This window comes from Uranotaenia lowii, chromosome 2 (genome assembly GCF_029784155.1).
Source record: "Uranotaenia lowii strain MFRU-FL chromosome 2, ASM2978415v1, whole genome shotgun sequence".
In the NCBI taxonomy this organism is placed as follows: Eukaryota; Metazoa; Arthropoda; class Insecta; order Diptera; family Culicidae; genus Uranotaenia; species Uranotaenia lowii.
This window is the reverse complement of record NC_073692.1, coordinates 13,289,231-13,313,999: the sequence shown is the minus strand read 5'-3', so window position 1 is coordinate 13,313,999 and position 24,769 is coordinate 13,289,231. Positions and strand designations below refer to the sequence as shown.

Here is a 24,769-nt window from a genome sequence, read left to right as displayed (position 1 = left end):
TCAAGTTGATTTTCTTGATTTTTGATGAGTAATTTCTAGGTTTTGATCGAATTTGCCCGGATTTTGCCAGGTTTTTAGATAATGCAGCCTGGATTTGTCCAGCCCAAATACGTGTTGAAAAAAATCAGGCAATCTAAATCTAAACTCAGGATTGGGGTCCAAACCCCATTTTTAAGATTTGGATGAAAAATTTCATCATTCGTATTGTGCATTCAGACTCACAAGCAAAAAATTTAAAAAAAAAAATTAAAAAAAATCATGACATATAAAAGATCACAAAGAAATTTAAACGTAAAAATCTCATATTTCTGCCAGCTATTTCTCGTTAACAACTGGACTGAAGTGTACAATTTTATAATTTTTGAGTTGCTTGAAGTTAGAGTTTAATTCTCTAGGACATAGGGTAACGAGAATTTTGGTTGACACTGCTACAAAACGAAACTCCAGTTAAAATTTTTTTCAACGTTCGTTTAACGGTTTCCGAACAAATTATGGTTTATTTACTACTTGATAAACTTAACAATTTTTAAGTGCATTGAATGTGAAAAGATGCATACTTAATTGGCTTAAGGGTTAGCTCTAGCACAACACGCCCCCTAACAGAACTTCGAAACTTAATCTGGAGGGTGAGCTGTACGCGAAAATAAAGCTGAAGTATTTAGCATGTTTTAACGAAAAATAAAGGGTGAAGTCTAAAACGGAGCGCTTGCTTAAACATACATAAAAAAGGAACTTCGGACAACTCCTAGGATAAAAATTTGATCTTATAAAGCGCATTGGGTATGCTCCAGGAAAATACCATTTTTTTCTTATGAACTAGAAAGCTAGTATTCAGAACGAGGTTTCTTAGTAGCATGTTTTGCATTTGATTTTTGCATACAAGAGACTTATTGTGTGCTGGTCTAACATGGCTATCAGCCATGACAACCAAAATGATTTCAGTTGATGTAAAACGTGTTTTAGTGCCTCGCATCTCCAAAATAGACTGTAACTACGATAGATTCAGCTAGTCTGTTTATGATTGATTCTAGGCATTGAACTATAAACATAGTAAATTAAACTATACATCTATGATTGATTGCGAGAAAATAGACTAATTTTCTCCAACGAATTACAATTTCACAAAACGTTGAGTATTTCCAGGTTTGCGTGTAGTAAATTTTCACAGCGGAAAAAATACAAAAAACCACGGCTTCAAACGGCAGGTAAAACTGTGGCATTTACAAAAATTAAATCTATCAATAGCTTGACTATTTTTTCCTAAAACCTCCCTGCCTCCTTCTTCCGAGAGCACAAGTTGCTAGACATGGCCTTCAAACGAATATCAAGGAGTTTGTTATCCGGGCGAAACTGATGGTGCTGCCGAAACCAAACTGGGTCACCTGGACAAGCTAGGCGGAAGATTTTTTGCCGTGAGACCCCGACCAATCAAAAGGAACCGGGGATCGACTGGTGTCAAGAAAAATCGCAACCAAGTGCCCAGCAAAAAAGCATATTTTTTCGTGAACAAAACCTGACTTGAATCGCGACTCAATCGACATTTTCCCAACGATGGCATCTTTCGGAATATGGTGAGTTATGACAATTTTTAAATTTGCTGAAATTATAAAATATTTTTTCTGCAGGATACTTTTACGATCAACACGATCGATCACATAGAAGCAAGAGTCCGGTATTTAGAAAACGTGTGCATTCTGTGCATTCGTATCGGACCCCTCTCTCTCGGAATCTACTATTTCTATAGTTGATCTCATTAAATCAATCATAGAAATATAATTGAGTCTATTTTATTTACAGTTAAATCAATTATACCAGTATAGTTGAATTTACTATATTTATAGTTGAATGTACTACATCAATCATACTATTATGGTTGAATCTATTATATTTACAGTTGAATGCATAAAATCAATCATTCAACTATAGTTGAGGCTATTATATGTATTGTTGAGTGCAAAATATCAATCAAGTTGTCTATTATATATAGTTGAGATCTTCAGATTTATAGTTGGTCGAGAATCAATCAGAAATATAATTGAATATGAGTGGGATATTGGAAACTATACTTTTTTCTCCGTGTAGTACACTTTCTGTGGGCATGTGCTTCCAGTATTTGTAAGATGTTAGCCATCATAACTTTGAAAAATGTACGCCTTAGAGTTGCGTAAATTAGATCTTTTCCTGTGTTGGTTTTCCATTTCCAAACATTCGATTCCAAACATCTAATTTTATTGCTCCATCTGCTATCAATGAGATTTATTTGACTCACCGGTATAAGGTTTATTCAGCCTTATAAGCTATGGTTAAATAACTTTCGGTTGAATGACCCCTTCGGCTGAACATCCTTCGGCCTAATGACCCATTCGTCCTAAAATTCTTCTGCCTTGTGACCTCTCGCTAAGTGGCTTGAGTCCCTTGATTAAGAAAGCACTTGTTGTAAACCTGTTAAGTTCTACAGACTTTTGATCTTTTAAAAATATAAATTGTGGGGAGGGTAGTTTAAGTTCAAATTGATAGGCAAATTTTTCTGCAAATCGATCGCAATCTGTGGCTATTGTTGAGAGAAATCCCTAGCTTGACAACTTAATTTTAGTAGGTGTACCAAAACACCAATTTAAATGTCCTTTCGCTAACGCAAACAGAAAACAATCATAATTGGTGCAACGTCAAGTCCGCTGACAATTGCTAATATTCATGGTACAGTACTATAATCCTTTTCGGTCATTCGCCATGCAATTTGTCCCTTCACATTTCAAATATGACAAGCCTGTCATAGCGCCAGCAGACTCACGACAGGATGCCGCTAATTGATGATTGACATGTTTGCAAAATCGAAGGCCAGTTACGCCGTACGCTAACGCACCTTGACCCAGTTTCAATTTCTAAAGCGTTGTTCGAATCGGTTTGGTCAATTTTCTGCGCTCCCGAAGATTTCCTTTCAAAAAATTTGGGCTACCTCTTAGAGGGAACAGTTCATCGTGAAATGGTATTTCGAAAGATGATAGTCTTGCGCTGGCTCCACACCACCATCAGCGTAGGAGGGTTTCGAGCACAACAAAATGTGTATGTACTCTACCAGACTAGTCAGTCAGTCAGTCAGCCAGCCAGCCTTCGGTGGTATGAATCAGTTTTAATGAGTTTAATTTGGTTTTTGGGTTTCAAACGATGGCGCTGAAAGTTATGAACTAGGTGGGTTTTTATTTTCTACCGGTGGACAAGCGAACAATGAACAGCCCCAACTGCGATAATTGTGCACACAGTCGCAGTTCTTGGTCAAATTACCGTGTGGGTACAGACCGAGCTTGAGCTGAAGTTGGCCAATTTTCGTTTGAATATAAATGAGTCAATTTCAGGGATTAAATTGCCTTTTTTCCGTTCTCTCGGCTAATGACACAACCGTTGAGGTACTTGGAGGTTGTTAGAACAGCGAAGTTTGCTCGGTGTATGAAATTCGAACGAATGAGTTGAGTTGAGGGTAAATTTCTGGAACATTAACTATAAAGAAGTTTCCAACATTATGAATGGTGGATGAAATTACAGGTAACGATCATATCGGAGCTACATTACAAAGGCGGTGTTTCATTGTTTTAAATAATTTCGAAATTTTTTGAAACAAAGGTATGGCCAGGGTGGCAATTAAATTTCAATATTTGATTTTCCGCATTTTTCCCGACTTTTTACCGCATGGTAAAATTCCCGATTCTCAAAAAACAAACAAAAAATAAACAGCAAATAATAGCATATTTAACAAGATTCAATTTTCGAAATAACTCCTTTGTTACCGGGCCTTATTTCATACCGTTAACTATACTGAAATAGTACAGGTTTGAATAATTTATGAGATTTTTTAAGGCAGTAACATTAGAGAAAGTAAGTAATTTACCATCTGAAACTTTTTTTTTACTTTTAAAGAAATATAGGTTCCCAATACAAAGTGGAAAGATTTTGTTTTATGTGAAATTCTTTACTTGGAGTATGAATACAATAAAAAGGTGTATTGTAGTAAAAATCTTTTTTATCAAGTGGCACATTTTGTATAAATGACTCAAAACAACCACAGATAAGTAAATTAAAGTTACAAAGAAGGTTTTTTTTCTAATCCTAAGTGCAATCATGCGAATTATTTTTTTCAAACACCTTGTTTGTTTGTATTTTATTAACTTCGTAAAACCCAATTCAAGTAAAAAAACTGTTTTTATTTGACCGTATTTTTTTAGTCAGAAATTGTTTGGTGTTTTTTCGTTAATTTTATCCATACAACTACAATGATAACAAAATTTTCATTTCTGTTTCGTCAATATTTCATCTGGAAATATTTCTTGAGTTTTTATTTTATACCGTATAAAAAATGGTCGGAATTCGAGCAGACCGAACTAAACGTCATCAACATTTTTCAAGAAACTTCAGTTCAATGTACAAATCATTCCAACAAGATACAAAATTTATAAATTGTAAGGACCAGTACCAGTAGTTTTGAATCCAAGAAAATAATTATCGTCTTATCAGGTTTAAAAAACGAGATTCAAATTATGTTTTTTTCAATTTTTTTTTATGGCGATGGTGCTCAGGTTTAATCAACACCAAGTTTCAAAAAATAATCATGAAAGGTTTTTTGATAGTCTGAAACACAATCTGCTGATAAATTTTGATGAGAAACATTCTTTTTTCAAGTTGATTTTCTTGATTTTTGATGAGTAATTTCTAGGTTTTGATCGAATTTGCCCGGATTTTGCCAGGTTTTTAGATAATGCAGCCTGGATTTGTCCAGCCCAAATACGTGTTGAAAAAAATCAGGCAATCTAAATCTAAACTCAGGATTGGGGTCCAAACCCCATTTTTAAGATTTGGATGAAAAATTTCATCATTCGTATTGTGCATTCAGACTCACAAGCAAAAAATTTAAAAAAAAAAATTAAAAAAAATCATGACATATAAAAGATCACAAAGAAATTTAAACGTAAAAATCTCATATTTCTGCCAGCTATTTCTCGTTAACAACTGGACTGAAGTGTACAATTTTATAATTTTTGAGTTGCTTGAAGTTAGAGTTTAATTCTCTAGGACATGGTTCTAGTTATACTATTTTTCAGTTATCCTGAAGCATCGGAGGCACTGAAATATATGCACTGAGCAGCTAAGTAAAAAAATCCTAGTTTCACGGAAGAATTCCCGACTTTTTGCCGTATTTTCTCGGAGGTTTTTTAATCCCGAATTTTTACCGCATTTCCCGAAAGAGTGCATGGCCACCCTGGGTAGCGCTCAGAACTTTAATCACTCAAGAGGGTAACGAGAATTTTGGTTTTTGAAATATGAAAGGACAAAGCTGCTTCGATAATTTGTACATCATTTTAAATAATTTTTAACATCATTCAGATTCAACCACTTTAAAATGAGTGCTGCAATTTGAGGTTGGAATTCTTAGGCGCAAATGAATTTTTCTAATTTATTCGAACGTACTTTTACCATTTTTAAAACCTGATCTAAAATTTATTCTTCAATCGTTGTTTTAAATTTTTTGAGCTACGCGCAAAAACTCAATCCCGTCCCCCGCTGGAAAAAAATTAAGGTACTAAATCATTGGTGAAATATTGTTCGTATGCATTTATGCTCTCACGTTGAATATGATTCCTTTTGCTCGCTGTGCCTCAAATGATACCAAATTTGATTTCATTTGCCTCTCGCAATATGACATAAAATGTATGGGAGACCTCTTCATCCTGCCCCTTCTTCCCATTGGAAAAAAAGAAGGGTCTTGAATAATCATAAAAACATCCCATCCCCAAATCAAAGTTGCCGAAATCACAGAAAAATCTGTACTTTCACAGAATTTTGAGCAAATTTTCATCACAGAATCTCTGTCACAGAACACAGAATTTTGAAAAATTCACAGATTTCACAGAATTTTTGAATTTTGAATCGATAGCCAAAATTATGATTTTTTAGCCAATACAAAATTAAGATTTTTTTGCCTTAAATTAAAAAAGTATGATGGGATATGTATTTTTAATTGATTTTACAAACTTAAATGTAAAAAAGACCCAATTTATCATGAATTTTCTATGAAAATAAAGGAAAAAGCATCAAAGAAAACCATCACAGAATTTTTGGGTAAAATCACAGAAATTCAAAATTTTTTTTCTCAAAAACACAGAATTTTTTTCGGCAACCTTGCCCCAAATACATTCCCATGCCAAATTTATGTCGATTTGCTTGATTAGTTCTCAAGTTATGCAAAAATTGTATGGGAGCAGCTTGCTCCCCTTTATATGTTCCGACTTAAAGTAGGATAGGGAGGGGTGTCAAACAATCATAAAAATTCTTTTTGTACTCAAATACCCTTTTTTCCGGATTTAGTTTTATTCGATTAGTGCTCCAGTCACGCAAATCAAAATATATGGATTCCTGTCCCCGCTTCTTATCCTCCCACTTGAAAACGAGAGGGGCCTAAAATATTTGTCAATTTGCTAGATAAGTTCTTGAGTTATTTGAAAAATTGTATGAGAGACCATTCCTATTTCCTCACTGGAATTAAAAGAGGGTACTTATTAGTCAAAGATACATTTTTGGTACCCAAATATTCTTACCTGCCAAATCGGTTCCATTTTCTAAACTAAGTCACTAAGTCTCAAGTTTTGCAAAACATTGTATGGGAGCCCCCTTTGCACTTTTTATTCCAATTTGAAGGAGAAAGGGGTGATTAATCGTCTTCTAAAAATTTTACGTACCCAAATATCTTTATATGTCAAATTTGGTTCCATTTTCATGATAAGTGTACGAGTTACGCAAAAAAAAAAAAGTTTTACAGTGCCCTTCCCCTAAACATTGCTACTCTCAATGTAGGAGGTAGGTGTCTAAAATAGTAAAAGAAACATTTCTTGCGTTCAAATACCCTACCATACCAGATTTGGTTCCATTTGCTAGATTAATTCTCGAGTTGCGCCAAAATTATCATTGGAGACCCCCTCCGCTTTTCCTAGCTCACCACTGAAATAAAGGGGGATGCCAAACAACCATAAAAACATTTAACGTACCCAAATATTTCTCCATGCCAAATTTGGTTCCATTTACTCGATAAGAGTTCGAGTTACGCAAAAAATGAGCCCCCTCCCTCCTTTCTATTTCTCCACTGGAGTCAAGGAGGAGTATCAAACCATCATAGAAACATTCCTGACATCAAAATACCCTTCCATGCCAAATTTGGTTCCAATTGCTTAATTAGTTATCGAGTTTTGCAAGAAAATTATATGGAAGCCCCCTCTCCCGCTCCTATCTACCCACTGAAAGAAATATTTAAGGGAAACTAAACCTTAATAGAAACATTCCTCGTACCCAAATGCACTGCCATGCAAATTCTAGTTCCATTTGCATGATAAGTTCTCAAATTATGCATTCATGTTACTTTTATTTGAGAGACTCCATCGGACCCCTTCCAGTGAGAGGGAGGGGTTAATAGGAACCTTCTTCGGCCTCCAATGCTCCCACCTGCCAAGTTTCATGCAAATCGGTTCAGTAGTTTTCAAGTCTGTAGGGAACAGACAGACAGACAGACAGACAGAAATTCATTTTTTATCTAAAGATTTTTTAATAAAATTACCACAAAAAAGAGGCCTTGACCCGAATGACAATTGTGAAAGGGTCTTTAATAAATATTAATAATAATGATAATAACCACAAAAAAGTTTCTTCATGTTAACAGCAAATTCGGCCTAAGTTCAAGAGAAAAACCTTCACACACAAATTTTCCAATTATATGTCAGTACCCTTGAACCATCCATCTGTCACCAAACTGTCTGAGCGATATTAGTATGTTAGATAGAAAAAAATCTTCCTCTAGAGTGTGATACCGAAAATATCGACCGAACACACGGTTTCAGCTCTCTCTGTCCTCCAATGCCATCTAAACTTCCTCTTTTCGACAAATTCAGCCGAATTTCAATCAACACCGTAGACAATCCTCCCTCGACCGCCACATTAGAGCTCGGCTCAAAGCGTTGATTCTACAAACGAGGAAAAATTAGAATGTGTCCCCCGTGTTTCTTGTATGCTGCCCGATCGAATTTATGTGTTTATGCTTCACATATGTTGCTTTGCTGTTGCATTCAAGCACATCATCATCGTCATCCTCTGAAGCAAATACGCTAAACAGAAGGTCGCTTTGACGGAGTCTGGGCAAAAAAAAATGAAACTGACTACGTTCGCACATGTCAGATCTTCTATGTTGGTACAAGCATAAATGGTTTAGACGAGTGAGTAGAAGCGCAAATGTCGTCGTGAAACATACAATTTGAATAATCCCTGCGCCAGCCAGCATCCGGGTGCATAGTTTGGAGCATAAATACAAGGAGGGCGACGACATTTCGAATGAGTAACAGAGTAAGTAGTTACGTTGGGATTCCAGACTTCGATTCAAATCACAGAGCGAGGTTTCTGTTATTAATGCGACAGTGATTAGGATCCAATTACTTCACATTTTGTGTCTCTGCGGTTATCTGGTTCGATGGAATCTTGGCCGCGGCTAAACCAGAGTTATTTACATGCTTGACATTTTCCCGTTTTCTCATCGTTTGAATCGATAGAGTTACTTATGCTATAGTTGGGTTGCTTTGATGGTATTCGGAAAAATTTCCCGTGGATCAAAGGAACCAAACAAGGGGGAAAAGATTTAAAAATTGTCACTCAATTATCGCTCCTTCTATGGTAAAAAACTCAGTGCCTACTACACTTGTCAAGGCTGGCTACAATCAAACAATTGAATGGAAGAGTGCACTTCTTCTTCCAAGTCGAGAAAGTTAATTGGTTTAATCAAAGCTCGATCGATCGATTGGAAAGGTTTTTGCAGTGTATTTTTTTTCGCAACGTTTGAGATCTTTCTCTTCTTCTGTGTCGGCACTTGGCATCGGAACGTACTCAGCTTGTTAACACGCACTTCAGCGCAAGAAACACTAGTTTTATTTAAGTTTTTTTTATTATTAAGGAAGACTACCGCTAAAAGGTAGCGCCGCCTGTCTTTAGGCCAATTAACACTGATTGGTTGTATTTTTAATCTTTATCGGTGATCGGCCCGACAGGCATACACCGTTATTGACCTGAAGCGAAAATTTGCACGAAACCTAACAAAAACAAGACGACTTTGAAGACAAGACCCTGATGTGCGAAATCTAGACCAATTAAGGACTCCCTGACCGGAACGATGAAAGAGAGACGACTCTAACTCGAAACTAAAGAAGGAGTGTAACAAATCCTAGAAGAGGAAGAACCGTCCGTGTCGTTTCGCTCCAGAGATCTTAGCAAGCGCTGGCTAACGGCATCACTCAGAGTCGGAAGACTCGATGATTAGCAGTTTCGCGTATTGTACAACTGGATTGCTGCGATTCCGTTCGATAGCGCAGGTTCTTTTAACCGAACGGAACTCGCCGCCGCCTACTATTTCTAGCAGTAGGTTATCCGCTAATGGGCTGTTGTTAAATCATCAGCGATAACAAATCTCTCTCCCAAAGTTCATTTTCCAACCGTTGTTCTCAGACAGACCGCACAGTTCAATTACATGAAATTATTCACAACATCCGAGAGCCAAACGACGGAGGACGGAAAGAAACTATCATGTCGAGCAAGCATTTTTGTCGGCGGCAAGCGGGAGAAATTGGCGGCCATGGTTTTAAACCCTTTTACCATTGTCGGCACACCACAATGTATGTATGTATCCATTTCACATACATAAATTAGTTGATCTCTTGCCTATGTGACCAACATCTCGAAAAACCCTGCTTACAGAGCGTGGCGGTTGAGCCTTTTCGCTTCAATTTCTTCTTATGCTCCAGCAGTATGGCGGCCTGATACCGGAGACAAAAGATTAAAAAAGAAGAGAAATTCCGAACAAATGTGCTCCACCGCCACACGCCATAAATCTTGTCACTTTCTTCGGCCGGGTCTGGCACTTCCACCTCGGTGATATATTAATGCTTGTAATTACTCCGGCGAACTTTGTTTTCGTATTCGTCTTTTTATTTTAGTTGGGCGGCTTATTTTTTGCGAAGAAGTTCTACCTACATACATGTTTTCGCCGCTGCTGCTAATCATCTCCGGCGGGGTCGGGTCAAAATGTTGAATGAGTTCATTCAAGTAAGCTCTGCTACAGTCAGACGCTCTTGGAAAATATGAGATGCGTTCCTAATTTGCGGGACCCTGAAAACGGCTTAGTCTTGATTCGGCAATTAAGCTAGTATTTGCCTTTTTTTACTAGTGGGATGGATCAACCACATAAGAAATGATTCGTATGCCTTAACGCAATATGTAAGTGTCAAATGACACATTTAAATGTAAGATGGCAGAAAACAAAGATTTCATTCGGAAAACCAATCAGAAGGGAACTGGTTATGGTGAAGACTGGATGAAATATTACTAACAAAAAAAACAACATTGATCCGAGTGGCAATCCTTAAGAAAGGAACATGATGATAAAACTGGTAGCTAACGATGATATTGTGAGCATCCTCTTTAAACGGGAAACAAAAAAATGCTTATCCAGGTCCGACTGAGCGTAAGACCAAAAATTAAAATCTCGACGAACTCGTCAATACAAAATGCAATTTTTTTACCAAGTTTTCAAGTCCTATCAAAATAATCTTGAACCATTTTTTGGAAGCCTTTAACATGATTTGAAATCTTCTGATGTTTTTCGTAGAAAAAAGGGTTTCAAATGTTTTCCTTCTTGATTTTTGTCGAAAAAATTCTGGGTTTTGACCAAATTTGACCGAATATTGCCCGAATTGAAAGATAAATTTTATGCCCGCATTTTGCCAGGTTCTAAGACAAAATAGACGAGAATTGCTCGACCAGTAAAAGTGTAGAAAAAGTTCTGGCAACCTTAGTCCAGGTCCAGTCCAGTTATCCTGTTTTTTCTTTATGTATTCACATTGTTTTCTTAATCAAACGAAAAACTCAAATTGAATTATTAGGCCGAAACAAAGATAGAATTCTTCTTTTGTCACCCGCCCCACCCCCTTTTGATTTTTTTGCGAAAATCCCGAAGAAAAAATAAATACAGTTTAAGATATTTTGATGAGAAAATCGATAAAATCTTCGCAAATTCAAATAGTTCAAAGACTGTGGAAGATGGAAATTGTATCACCTTTTGTATCCCAGAATTTATCAAATGTTCGAAATAAAATACAGATCCCGTTCGATTTTGGCAACATCCGAGCAAAACCATTCGTTTTTGGCAACATCCAAAAAAGACGATTTTTTTTGGTAACTTTTTTATTTTTTATTTCCATTTCAAATTAATAAAAATTAATGTAAAACGTAATATTAGCAAGATAATTAATTTTCATTTCAAATTAATAAAAATTAATGTGAAATGTAATTTTAGCATGATTTTTTTTAAATTTGGCTTAAATATATTAGTTTTAAACAGTAGAAACATGATTTTTTCCATGTTTTACTGCTTAAAACTAATGTATGTAATTAAGCCAATTTTTGAAAAAAATTGCTAATATTATGTTTTTACATCAATTTTGATAAATTCGAAATAAAAATAAACTATTAAAAAGTGACATAAAAACCGTTCGATTTTGGCAACATCAAATTTACGGGCGTGTTGCCAAAAACGGACGGGGTCTGTAACATTGACGAACTGGCCCTCTCAGAGTTCAATGAAACTTAGTGGGCATAAAAATATTACCTAGTAAAGTAACTTGATATACTAAGTTTTCCCAAAAATTATCTAGAATAACATTTGAAAAGCGCCAAATTTTTCATGCAAAAATTTTATAAACATTTTTAGCTCAAAAATTACAATTCCTACACAAATTCTGACCATGAATAAGGTTGCAAGAATTTTTGCAGCACGTATCCGGTCCGGACAAATCCGAGCAATTTTATCCTAAAACCTGGCAAAATCCGGGCATTTCATTTTGAAAATGTCGACCAAAAATCCGGGCAATATCCGGACAAGTTTGCTTAAAATTACTCAATTTTTGCAGCACGTATCCGGGCCGGAAAAATCCGAGCAATTTTATCTAAAAACCTGGCAAAATCTGGGCTTTTCATTTCGAAATTATCGATCAAAAATCAGGGCAACATCCGGGCAAATTTGCTTAAAATTACTCAACTAAAATCAAGTAAAAAAACTTGAAAAAAAATTGTTTCATCAAAACTTAACAGCAGATTTTGAATCATATTTTTGGCTTCCTTTTACCTTTTACCTTTTACGATTATTATTTTATAAAACTTGCTCAAAAAATTGTGTTTTGGGCGCATAAATAAAGAATTTAACAACATAATTTGTTTTCTCGTATGGTTTTGCAAATAAAGTTAATAAATCCGGACAACCGGGCCGGACCGGACTTTTCCCAAATTTGGTATTAAATATCCGGACAAACCCGGATAAAACCGTCAACCTCATCCATGATAGAGTTTTGGAAAAATGATTGAACTTTTAGAAAAAAAAAATTGGATTTTTTTTTGCAAATCCTACACTGAGAAAAATAAATTTAAAAAATAAATCTCAATTTCCCAAAAAATCCCATCTCAAAATTTGATGAAATTATTTTATAAACCGGATAAGAAGGCCTACAAGTCGTCCATAGATTGCAACTTGTGCATGTTTAAGGAAAAAAAAAGTTTTCTAACAAAAACTTTTTCATGATTTTTTTTTTTGAAAATCATGAAATTTTTTTTCAGTGTAGATTTCCAACCTTTAATTCAAAAACTGCTTCGTTAAATTAATTTCGTAGAAATAAAAGCTTCGATTGTAATTATTGATGGCTTGATGGTATAAGTAAGTTGAAATCTTACACTGAAAAAAATGCAAACTTAAAACTTAAAGTCGATTTAAAATAAAATGGCCATCTTAGAATCGATGTTTTTCTGTGGAGGGGAATGATGTGGTCTACAACTCTGAACATCGCAAAGTGAGTATAGAAGTCGATTCTTGTATTTAGATAGACAATAACAATTTTTTCAATCTGAGGATGGTGAAATTGTGCAATGAATTGAATACTTCAGAAACAAGCTTCTGGTAATCTAAAATATTTAAACTATTAGTTTTGAAGTGAAGTTATACACCTTAAAAAAATATTTTATTTCAGTATGGACTTGAAAAAGTTTTGTTAGAAGTACTTTTTTTTCCCTAAATATGCACAAGTTGTATGAACGAGGTAAATTAAGCTCAGAATCCCGAAAAAAGCTTCTAAATGCCTGAAACCGCATTTTGAAGTTGTGATCCCAAATTAAGCTCAGGATCCCGAAAAAACGCATTTTAAAATTGTGATCCCAAATTAAGCTCCCGAAAAAATGCTTCTAAAGGCCAGAAATCGCATTTTAAAGTTGTGATCCCAAATAAAATTCAGAATCCGAAAAAACGCTTCTAAAGGGTAGAAATCGCATTTTAAAGTTGTGTTCCCAAATTAAGCTCAGAATCTCGAAAAAGCGCTTCTAGAGGGCAGAAATCGTATTTTAAAGTTGTGATCCCAAATTGAGCTCAGATTCCCGAAAAAAAACGCTTCTCAAGGCCGGAAATCGCATTTCAAAGTTATGATCCCGAATTAAGCTCAGAGTCCCAAGAAAAACACTTCTAAAGACCAGAAATCGCTTTTTAAAGATGTGATCCCAAATTAAGCTCAGAATCCCGAAAAAAACGCTTCTAAAGGCCAGAAATCGCATTTTAAAGTTGTGATCCCAAATTAAGCTCACAGTCCCGAAAAAAAGCTTCTAAAGACCAGAAATCGCAGTTTAAAGTTGTGATCCCAAATTAAGCTAAGAATCCCGAAAAAACGCTTCTAAAGGCCAGAAATCGCATTTTAAAGTTGTGATCCCAAATTAAGCTCCCGAAAAACGTTTCTAAAGGCCATAAATCGCATTTTAAAGCTGTGATCCCAAATTAGGCTCACAGTCCCGAAAAAAAGCTTCTAAAGGCCAGAAATCGCATTTTAAAGATGTGATCCCACATTAAGCTCAGAATCCCGAAGAAACGCTTCTAAAGGCCAGAAATCGCATTTTAAAGTTGTGATCCCAAATTAAGCTCAGAATCCCGAAAAAAACGCTTCTAAAGGCCAGAAATCGCATTTTAAAGTTGTGATCACAAATTAAGCTCAGAATCCCGAAAAAAAGTTTCGAAAGGCCAGAAATCGCATTTTAAAGTTGTGATCCCAAATTAAGCTCAGAATCCTGAAAAAAAACGCTTATAAATGCCAGAAATCGCATTTTAAAGTTATGATCCGAAATTAAGCTCAGAATCCCGCAAAAATGCTTCTAAAGACCACCCGTCTTATAAAAAAACATAAAATTCTGAGATGGCGTTTTTGGGGAAATTGAGTTTAGTCTATAAAATGATTTTTCTCAGTGTAGGATTTTAAAATATTTTTTGTCAATACTTTTTTTCTACAAACTCAATCATTTTTCTAAAACTCTCACGTACACTAAATTTGTGTAGGAATTGTAGTTTCAAAGCAAAAAAATTTCCTAAAAATTTGGCCTGAAAATTTTTTTCTTTTTACAAATGTTAGTTTAGATCTTTTTTTGGATAACAAAGTATGCCAAGTGTCTTAACCCTTTAATACATGACTTTTTTTAAATGAGAATTAAAGTTATTGATTCAGTGAAATAATAACATTTTAATTCGGATAACAAAATTTTACAGGTTTGTAATCGTTATTTTAAGTACTATAAAAGTTATGGCCCATAAAAGTTAAAAAATAATTTTTGAAATTCTTAGTTCATTTAAATACGGTTTTGCTAATTTCCTAATTTCTTCAAAAACTTGTGAATTGTATGCAGGAAGGTGTTTTTGATTGAATGAGATTGAAAAATTTGTTAGAATTTGCAAATCTGAAGAAATAACTGCGATTTTCCAAATACTACTTTTTTCAAAAAAAAAATAAATAAATTTGATTTTTGCAATTTCTCCGGATACTTTTTTTCAATATCTCACACTTACATTGAAATATCGTAATAAAAATACACTAAGCTTATTTTTTTCAATCTCTAGATTAATTTTTTGTGAATAAATTACTCATTACTTTTCGAGATATTTGTATTTTCATTAGTGTTGTTTTAAAACAACTCTTTGCATTAAAGGGTTAACTACGTGAGGACTATACTCTAGACCGCTGCAAACTTTGTACAGAAATTTCAAATTCTTAACTTTTTTCTGGTTTTTGCTACCAGAAATAGAAAAAAAAATTGGAGCCATCTATCCAGTCCTGAGTTTTAAATTTGTATGAGAAAGCAAAAATTTTCATTCAAAAATCGACGGAGATGTACTAAAAGTTCCAAAAAATAGCTGTGTGATAGCTGTGTGATAGCTGTGTATCCGTAGGATGAGAATAAGAAAATCTTGAACATCTGCTTTGTATTGCCAGGAAATTTATTGTTTTATATAACCTTTGAAAAAACATGTCACGGATTCATTAAAGCTCTAGCAAGCAAAGTCTGCCATTTTATAATACTTTTCAATGGATTCAGGTTTTTTTTTTAAATTTGAAATGATTATAAGTTTTTTCATGAAATGTTTAGCTACTTGTCATGCTATCAAAAAATTAGGCTTAAGAGTAGGCAAAACCAAAAATCAAAAACCAACTTGATTTCAAGCTTATTTGAATTTTCTGGATGATTTAACAAGCAAAAATTTCTTCTTCCATACAAATTTCCATACAAAATTTAAACGCGTTGCGCTAACTCAGGAATCAACCAAATCATCTCAAATTTCACACTGATGCTTGGTGACCCGAAAGAAATCGAAAAAACACATAAGAGCAAAAAGTCATTTTTTGCAGCGTTGTACTATCTGGCGCAACCTGTCCTCTAATTTTCGCTTTTCTACTTTGTAGTTGTATGCAAGCTTGTACCCAATTTGTTCCAATTTATTGAAAATTTGAACTATTTTTTATTGTTCCTCTCCTCGTGATGTTTCAACTTCAAGTGACAAAAGAAGAATTTCAAATTGGTTCCGGCCTTATAAGTTTTGATTATAGCGCCCAATAACGTTTCATCAAGCCTACAGAGTACGATTTAAAAAATTGCTGGTGTTTTTCCATAAAAAAAGGTAGCAGGTACCTTTTTTTTCTAAATTTTTCCTTTTTGAATAATTTCTGAATTTTGCCCAAAATTTCCCGGATTTTTCCAGGAATTTTGTCTGAAAATTTAGAAATCTAATGGGCGTGGGGCGCAAAAAATCTGGTAGAAAAAAAATCATCCGGAATGGAAATATATGACTGATAAATATTTGTTAAATTACACTAGGAAACAGCATTTTTGGTGCCTATGTTTTAATAACGGTTTCTGGAAGATTTTTGCGTCCTGAATTCGAATCAATTGCCATGTTGTGTCTATTTATCAGTTCTTGTTTTAGTGCTATGGCGTGTGGAAATTTTGAAATTGTTCGATTTTGAGTAAAACGTTAAAATGATAAAATCATAAATTAATTGATAAATGATGAACTAAAAGCCTACATAAAAAACAAAAACTGATTTCGAAACTATTTATTATCTTCTATCCAATCAAGGATTCAGATATTTCTAGATACCTATTATGGATTCTGAGATAAATAGCTTAACAAAAAAATTTAGAGTTCTAAGAAATTTTTATATATACATTACAACAATTCTGACACCGCTGAAGAAAGTCTTCAAGTATTGATATTAAAGATTTTAATTCATTCAAGAATTTTGTTGAAGATTACAAAACGATTGGACTCATGGTTTGAGAAATGTCTAAAATTCAATTTGGGTTAAAATTTCTTTACAAAATCGTCAAAATTGCCGTATTTTTCGAAATTGGAAAAAATAAAAAATGAGAAAACTTCTACAACTTTTTTCTCAGTAGCCAAAGTTACCCGCGATCTTCGGGAAAGTCAATCATTAAAGTTGATTAGTTAAGTTCTTTGCTCCTCGAAAAAATTTAAATTTTGCTGTCTTGTATTGTTTAAGTTTCAAACTTGCAAAAAGTCTTCTACACTCCAAGAACTTTTTTTCAATTGATTTCAATTGCAAAATCGATATCCTTTTGACAACCTTCTGTTTGCAGAGGATGTAATCAAAATGTAAGCCCCAATTAGCATCGGACAGGCCCACCATTTTCATCTCTTCGTCAAATACCAGGGTGGAACCAATAGTTAAAACATGGCCCATGTGAACTTTAACTTCGAAGACTTTCCCGAAATTCAAATTCAGTCTATTGGAAGATGGAACCCGGAAAGGTTCCCGGACTCCCTCCGGAGCTGGAAGTTCTAAAATTCGGAACGGGTATGTTACGACGAATTGGCCTTTGGGAAGCCCCTGGGAGGCAAATTTTCCGTTACTACGGCGTGGTCTTTTGGATGGGATTGATTCTCATTGGACCGAAAGCAATTCTCGGTTCCGGAAAGGAAGGTTTCGATTCTTTGGCTAGGAATACTGCAGAGTTGATCTTCTTCACCGAGGTGTGCATTTCGATTGGGATTTTTGCGACTAGGGGCGAGTCTTTCCGGAAGCTGGTCCAGGTGCTGAGGGAATCCATTGGGTTGTATGATTCGAGGCAGTGTTTGTATGAGATTGGAGAGTTCAACCGGAAGATGGAGCTGTTTGCAAAAAGTTATGCCGCTTATATCGCATTTTTGGTGGTGATGTTTTTGGGTGTACCCTTCGCTTCAACTTTGTTTAAGCTATTCTTTCCTCACGAAGGCGAATATTTGTTGATTGTTGAAATACAGTAAGAGAAGTTAAGTTAGTTTTGTGAAAAAATTAAAATTTCAATAATTTCGTTCACAGATTTTACTGGTTAGACATTCGTCAAAACTTGCTTCACAACATAGTCTACCTGATATTCTGCTCAACGGCTATATTTTGCTCGGCATATCAGAGTTCGATCAAAGGTGCGGTCATTCTGGTGATCATCCAATATGGGACCAAACTTTTCGATTTGATTAGATCCGAAATCGGACAACTCCACAAAGTTTCGACGGATAAAAATAGGAGAGCCAAGCTTCGGACCATAATCGAGCAGCACAAACTGGCGCTAAAGTATACTGAACATTTGGAGGATACCGTCAGCTTTATACTGATCAATCAGATATTGAATTGTATTCTCATTTGGTGTTTGATGATGTTCTACGTTTCCACCAATTTTGGACCAAACGCCGTCACCGTAATAATTCTGTTTGTTGTTCTGATGGGAGAGATGGTTGTTTATTGCGTTAACGGAACCCTGTTGAGTGAAAGCGTGAGCTTTCTATGAAACAATTTTTTTTTTACAATTTGCCTAACTTTGTTCTTTTCAAATTAAACAGGCAGCAGCAGTAGGCCAAGCCATCTACCACCATCCCTGGTACGAAGAAACAGTAGGCTTGCAGAAGGATATGCAACTGGTGATGAGACGGGCCCAGAGGCCTACTGGGATAACCGCGGCCAAATTCTACTTTGTCAACATCGAGCGACTGGGTTTGGTGGTTCAAGCTTCGTACTCTTACTATTTGATATTGAAAAAGAATTTCTAGAGAGTTTTTCTGTATAGTTGATCACATTGTTCAGGCACCGGAAAATTAAAGTATAGGCACAAGCACGACGAACATCCAAAATATTGATGTTTTTCATACTCACTAATTCGTATTCGAAATCAACAGATGTGTATTTACCTGAAAGGAGAAAAAGAAAACAATTAGATCAATCATAAAATTAATAATTGAAAAAGGAAAGAATAATAATTCTAGTTAAGAACAATAATGCTTCATAATGTTCCCAAGGCAGCATTTTTTGGTCCCAACCCAATTCAATCTGTACATCAATGACATTATTTTTTTTTTAATTTAAGTGGGCCCCAGTACTTCCATTGGTAATTAGCTTCCATTAAACAAGAGCATAATTCATATGCTTGGAACATGACTGAAAACTTTCAATTGATCATAAGTATGTATGCATGCTGCTGGTATTCAGTAATTCCCCGGGAGCACTCGACTCAGTCAGTCACTCACTCAGCCAGTCGTCATTCATCAGCAGTTGCACTACTGTCTGTCCAACATGACAATCTTAATTGATCTAACATTGTACACTGAACGTACTGTGGAGAGTCGTACTCCTGAACTGGAGGAGCACTTTGCCAATCAACAACATTTCTTTTCGTCGAGACGCTGTTGATGCTGATGCTACTGCTTTTGCTTTTTCTTCTGAGTGACAGACAATTGACCCTTTCACGTTCCAAACACGAAACTAGTAGTAGTGACCGGCCGGAGATCGGATGAGGAACTAGTCAATACTCTTTCGGTTTAGTTCGCGAGGAGAAAACTCCTCTATCAAAAAGGAAGACGGCAGAAATCTTGAATCAAATTATGTAAATTTTCAGGCGCAATTGGTTAGCTTCTGTCGCTTCCTCCAGCCGCTTCAGGTCGACGACGACTAGTTGGGGCTACTGGTTGATTGAGTTTTTTTTCTTCTGAAGATCCCTCGTTAAGATTGGCGAAAGGCTGGCTACCACGAAGTCAATTCCTAGAAAGAAGTGGTACCCTAGAAAGGCTGCGTCGGATCATAACTCGTTTTTTTCCGTTGGAGGATTCACGTGAACACCACCAGATGATGTAATGATATTTCTGCGAAAATTTTACCCAATTTTGGCAAACGAAACCGGGTTGATAATTGGGCCCAACTGGAAACACCCACTCATAATAAACCCATTAAGATAATGTTCTTACGAATTGTTGTTGATCACACAGAACACAATGGATCGCGTTGAGATAACTCGAAAACATCTCTGCAAACTTACTTTATTTGCTGCAGCGATTCAGTTGATGTTGTTGCTTGACGATTTCTTAGGAATTCCAGCGAATGTTCAAATGCCTGGAAGCAGCCGGGGAGGGAAGAATAATTGCTTATAATATAACTTCCTCTTTGCCGAACCAAGCTTCTCGGCGCTAAAAGCATATCAATTATATCTGGTTATCCGAAGCCATGATACGAGAAACACCAGAAGCCATTAGGCGGGCGTTTTCATTCATCATGATTCGGTTGATTTTAGTGGTCTTGTTCTGGAAGCGGTATACCAAAAGTGTTTCCAATTTTTCCAAGTAGAATCTAAGAGGATAACATTAGCACTTGAGTCAAAAGATTACACTCGACGCATGTTTTATGTTATAAATATTGATAAGCAATTAATTTAAACTTTCTCTGGAACCAACTTTCTATGGGTCAAGAAACAAACGGGAGTAAGTTGTTCTAAGCACTGAAACTTTCAGTGCTTAGAACAACTTACTACTCAGTCTGAAAGTAATTATTTTAACACCTGTATGTGTTTGTGTTCGTTTCTAAAAACACTATCATTCTGAATTATCATGTTGAAAATTTGGCAGTGGCTTACAAGCTTTTTATGGATATCTATAAAACCACCGCACAATATTTATCAATATTCAAACGGATCCCTTCCATAAAAGAAATTAAGTTCGTTAAAATTATTTTAATTACAAAAAACTTTTTTTTTTATTAAATTTAAACTTCATTCAAAAGCAAACTATTTCTCATTACATCTGAGCTTCTAGATTGTCTTGAGTCTTGAGTCTTCGAACGCAAACAACTTCTCCTATGAAAGATGGTCCCTCGATTGGGCTCGATTTATGCTAAAAATATCTGTATGGATGAACCCCCCCCCCCCCCTCCTTCTTTCATCCCATCCTCCACTACTTGAAGGAGGTAGGCGTTTCTAATAATAGTTCCCATTTTTTCGTACCCAAAAACCCTCCATTTCTTAAATAAGTTCTCAAGTTGGGCGAAAAATTGTATAGGAGCCCCTCTCCTTCCTTCCTATCTTCCAAAGGAAGAAGGAAGGGAACTCAAATATTGGTAGAAATATCCCTCGTATTCGTTTTGTTTGAATAGTTTTCCAGTTATGTAAAAAAAACTTTACAGGAGCCCCCCTCCCTCTTCTCATCTTCCCACTGGAAGGGTAAAGGGATACCGAACGGAAACCTTCATCATATACTAATATCATCCCATGCTAAATTTGTTTCCATTTGCTCGATTTGTTCTTCAGTAATACAAAAATTTGTATGGAAGACCCAGCGCCCCTCTTCTGTTTCCCCATAGAAAGGAAGGGGGAGTTCCAAATAATCGTAAAAACATTTATCGTTCCCAAATATCCTCCCATGCCAAATTTGGTTCCATTTGGTCGATTTATTGTCCAATTATGCAAAAAAAAATGTAATGGAGCCCCTCCCCTCTTTCTATCACCCTATCTGAGGAGATATGGGTGCCAAATACTCATTTAACCATTTTTCGTACCCTAATACCATCTCTTACCAAATATGGTTCAATTTGTTCGATTAGTTTTTAAATTATGTAAAAAATTGTAAGAGAGGCCCCCTCTCCCTACTTAGCTGGAAAAGGCAAGGGATCTCAAATAATAATTGAAATATTTCACGTACAAAAATACCCTCCCACGCCAAATTTGGTACCATTTGCTAGATCGGTTCTTGAGAGGGAGGGATCTCAAACCATAATAAGAACCTTCTCCGACCTCCAATGCCCCCACCTAAAGCATGGATCACACAAAATCTGGATGCATTGAAAGGGAGCTATGTAAACGAAATAAAAATGTTTTGTACTCAAAATGTAGGGTTATTATTGCACTTCAAAGAAAAAATAATAAAAAAAATTATTTCAATGTTGTTATGATGAAATTTCGAACTTGTCGTCGAGTAAACCCTATTCACTGATCCAGCGGCCATTTTGATTCACAATCTCTTCATCTCTGTTGCATCTCGAGTCGTCCTACCATTCTTCTTCATCTTCTGCTTGACAATTGCCCAAAATTTTTCGATAGGGCGGAATTGAGGGCAGTTGGCGAAAATTTTACTAGTCCTTTGAGAGATCTAAGGTACGGAAAAAAACCTTTTTCAGGCACACCTCTTTGTACATTTCGGAGTCCATGGTGTTGTTTTTCACAAAAACCGGTGTTTTTCGTCCGCAGCTGCAAATACCTTGCCAGATCAAACACTTTCTTGCCAACTTATCGGCAAAAACGAATTTGAACTTGGTGGGGACGTCACCCCGTCTAGTGGCTTTGTAATAGTTTTGACCAGGAAGCCGCCCAAAATTCATCGTCACGTACGTTTCGTCATCCATGAGGATGCATCCTTCGTACTTCGTTAGAACCTTGTTGTAGAACTTCTGGGCCCGTCCTGTGGCTTCTACATTCTTCTCCAATGTCCGGTTTGGTTGCTTAATAGTGCGATTTTTGAACCCGACCACGTCAGGTTTTTGACGAGGGTGTCCAAAATTAATTTTCGTCTCGCGGCTTCCATCACGTGTGACTTTTTTATCATCTAACTTTTTAAAAACTTATTGGTGAATTCAATAAATCATCTCATTATTTCAAAACGCTTAAGTTCATAGATTTTCACCAAAAATCCTTCGAGGATTGTTAAAATTCTGTTTATTTTTTGTAATTTTGTATGGGAGCACCACTTTTCTGGATTCGGAGGGGTTAAAAAGTAAGTCTTGAAAAAGGGCTTTACACCAAATTTCTCGTTGATCGGTTAAGTGTTTTCCGAAAATTGTTCGAATTGTGCTAATTTTTTGTGAATTTTGTATGGGAGTCCCTTTTTTTAGATTAGGAGGGGTTTAAAAGTATTATGGAAACCATTCCCGGTATTGAAATAAGGCTACACAAAATTTCACGTTGATCGTTGAAAGTATTGATAAACCATCTCCGAACCCAAAGCCTATAGTTTATAGGGAACATACAGATAGACAGACAAACATTCATTTTTATATAGAGAGATAGAAAAAAAATTACACTCAGAAAAAAAGGAAACGTAGAATTCATCTGAATTTTTACGTAGGTGCTCATAACGTGTAATGTTAGTGTTTTTATAGCTATTTAAAACATGCTTTGCAAATCACTTTTTTGCATCATTGGGTAAAACGGACACTGCGTAAAAAAGTAGATTCAGCCGGAAAAATGCTGTACAAGTACATGTGAATTATGTTATGTGAATTATGAATTATGTGAATTTGACAAGATGGAGAACCTTCAGTAATAATAAAATCGTGATTTTGGAATGATCCAATATGTCTGCTAAATCAACACATTTTTTCACAAACAATTTAATCAATCCATGTACGTTTTAATCGGAACATAAAATTAATGTCAATTCTAAGACGAAGCGAGGTATGTTTGCCTCCTGAGATTCCACATGCTTTTCATGGTTGCAAAAATCTGTGTACATTTTCATGTAGCATTCATGAGAAGAGTTTTTTTGAGTGTAGGTCCCGTCAAAGTAAGTTAAACATTCAAAATTGCACGAAATTTAATGAATATTTGAAATTTGTCTGCCAAAGTAAACAACAAATATAGGTAGTTTTTTCATGTTTCAACCCTAAATCTGTCCAGAATTCATGTTTACAGGAATTTCATCATTCAAAAAGCATCCGTTTAAGTTATATTAGAACGTCCTAGCTTTAGTGATAGGTATTTTAGATTCAGTGCCTGTTTTTCAACGATTTTTTTAAACATCAAATTTTGCAATCACTGACATGTGGCGTTTATAGATTGGTAAATATTTTTGCCATTTAGTGTAAATTTCTCTTGCGTTTCATCTTTGAGACCATTTGAATAAAAACCTCCAAATCTGTGACCCAATTTCGAATGGACCTGACTTTATTGATGAAGCTCTAATTAAAATAAATTTGTTCTGTCAAAATTGGCTTCCTGAAACACAGCCAGCACTCAGCTGGTGAAGTTATCTGTCTTCACCCATCGTCTTCGGTAGATTTTTCTCCTCAAGAATAAATTTGAATAAATTTTACAATAAATCTTCATCTTTGGACGTCCGGCTGTTGGAAGTGGATCGAACTAATATTTCTTCTGTTTTATTATGGACCAGCTCACTTCGAGCAGAAGGGATGCTGTGTTCCGTTATGATATTGAATACAGTTTAGGTTGCTTCACAGAAATTTGTCTCCCAGCCTCCGGTCCCAATGAGATACTGGCCTTCGGCTGGCAAACTGGATTCGAGGAGGTGCAACAGGAAACTGCACAAAAATATTGCCCAACGTCGTCTCTCCAACCGGTTCAATTCGACGAAGCCACTTACAAGGTCGAGTTCACGAAAAAGGGGCGACAGATGTGAGTGGTAAGCAAAACGAGAGAAAAGCAAAAAAAACGAGATCTGGATCAGGAGTGCCCTCAACTCTGCTGACCACAAACGGGGGGATTCGGCGTTCGAGTGTGCGTGAGATGTTTACGATAATTGGCCTCGCCGGTCAGCCGGAAGCCAATGTAATTCAACCGAGAAGAAGCCTGGTAGGCAGCTGAACGAGTGCCATACAGAGGATTGGAAAACTCGAGAAGCTTTGAATAAATCGAAACCATTTATGCCCCCCGTCCAGCACCAATTTCCCCCCGCTTTGAGCGATTCTTGCGAGTTGCTGCCGTTTTGACTGCTGGGAAAATGTACATCAACCGGGAGTCCGTTACATTCCACGGTGTGACATCTCCAGATGGCGATGATATTGTGGAGCCCCCGGAACGAAACGACTGTGGAAGCGAGAAAACTTGTTTCCAATAAATCGAACACAAGACTATACAGCAAAAGACCAAACGATACAAATAATTGCGGGAAAACGCACCACCACGCGAATTACTACACGTACGCACGCAAGCGAGCAAACGTGCGCGAATTGCCTTTTGAGGCGTCTTGCGTCCAGAGCCTTTCTGGAGATTGTCAGGCCGACCAGTTTTCGCCAGCAGGAGGAATAATGGATTTCGCGCCTTGGCTTTGGAGAAAAAAAAGGCGATTTCATGGGCTACA

At 36.1% G+C, this 24,769-nt stretch overlaps 2 protein-coding genes across 2 annotated transcripts in view; one reads left to right on the top strand and one right to left on the bottom strand.

The window, feature by feature from the left end:
* Positions 1-24,769, bottom strand: part of LOC129741073 (klarsicht protein-like) — a gene marked incomplete at its 3' end in the record, with an annotated part of 366,425 nt that overhangs the window by 225,113 nt on the left and 116,543 nt on the right. The gene's annotated exons all lie outside the window — the stretch shown is intronic.
* LOC129744832 (odorant receptor 63a-like) lies at positions 17,192-18,469 on the top strand. Its single transcript, XM_055737560.1, has 3 exons — positions 17,192-17,685; positions 17,745-18,195; positions 18,263-18,469. The coding sequence occupies exons 1-3, from the start codon at positions 17,243-17,245 to the stop codon at positions 18,467-18,469; spliced, it is 1,101 nt and encodes a 366-aa protein (XP_055593535.1). The 5' UTR covers positions 17,192-17,242.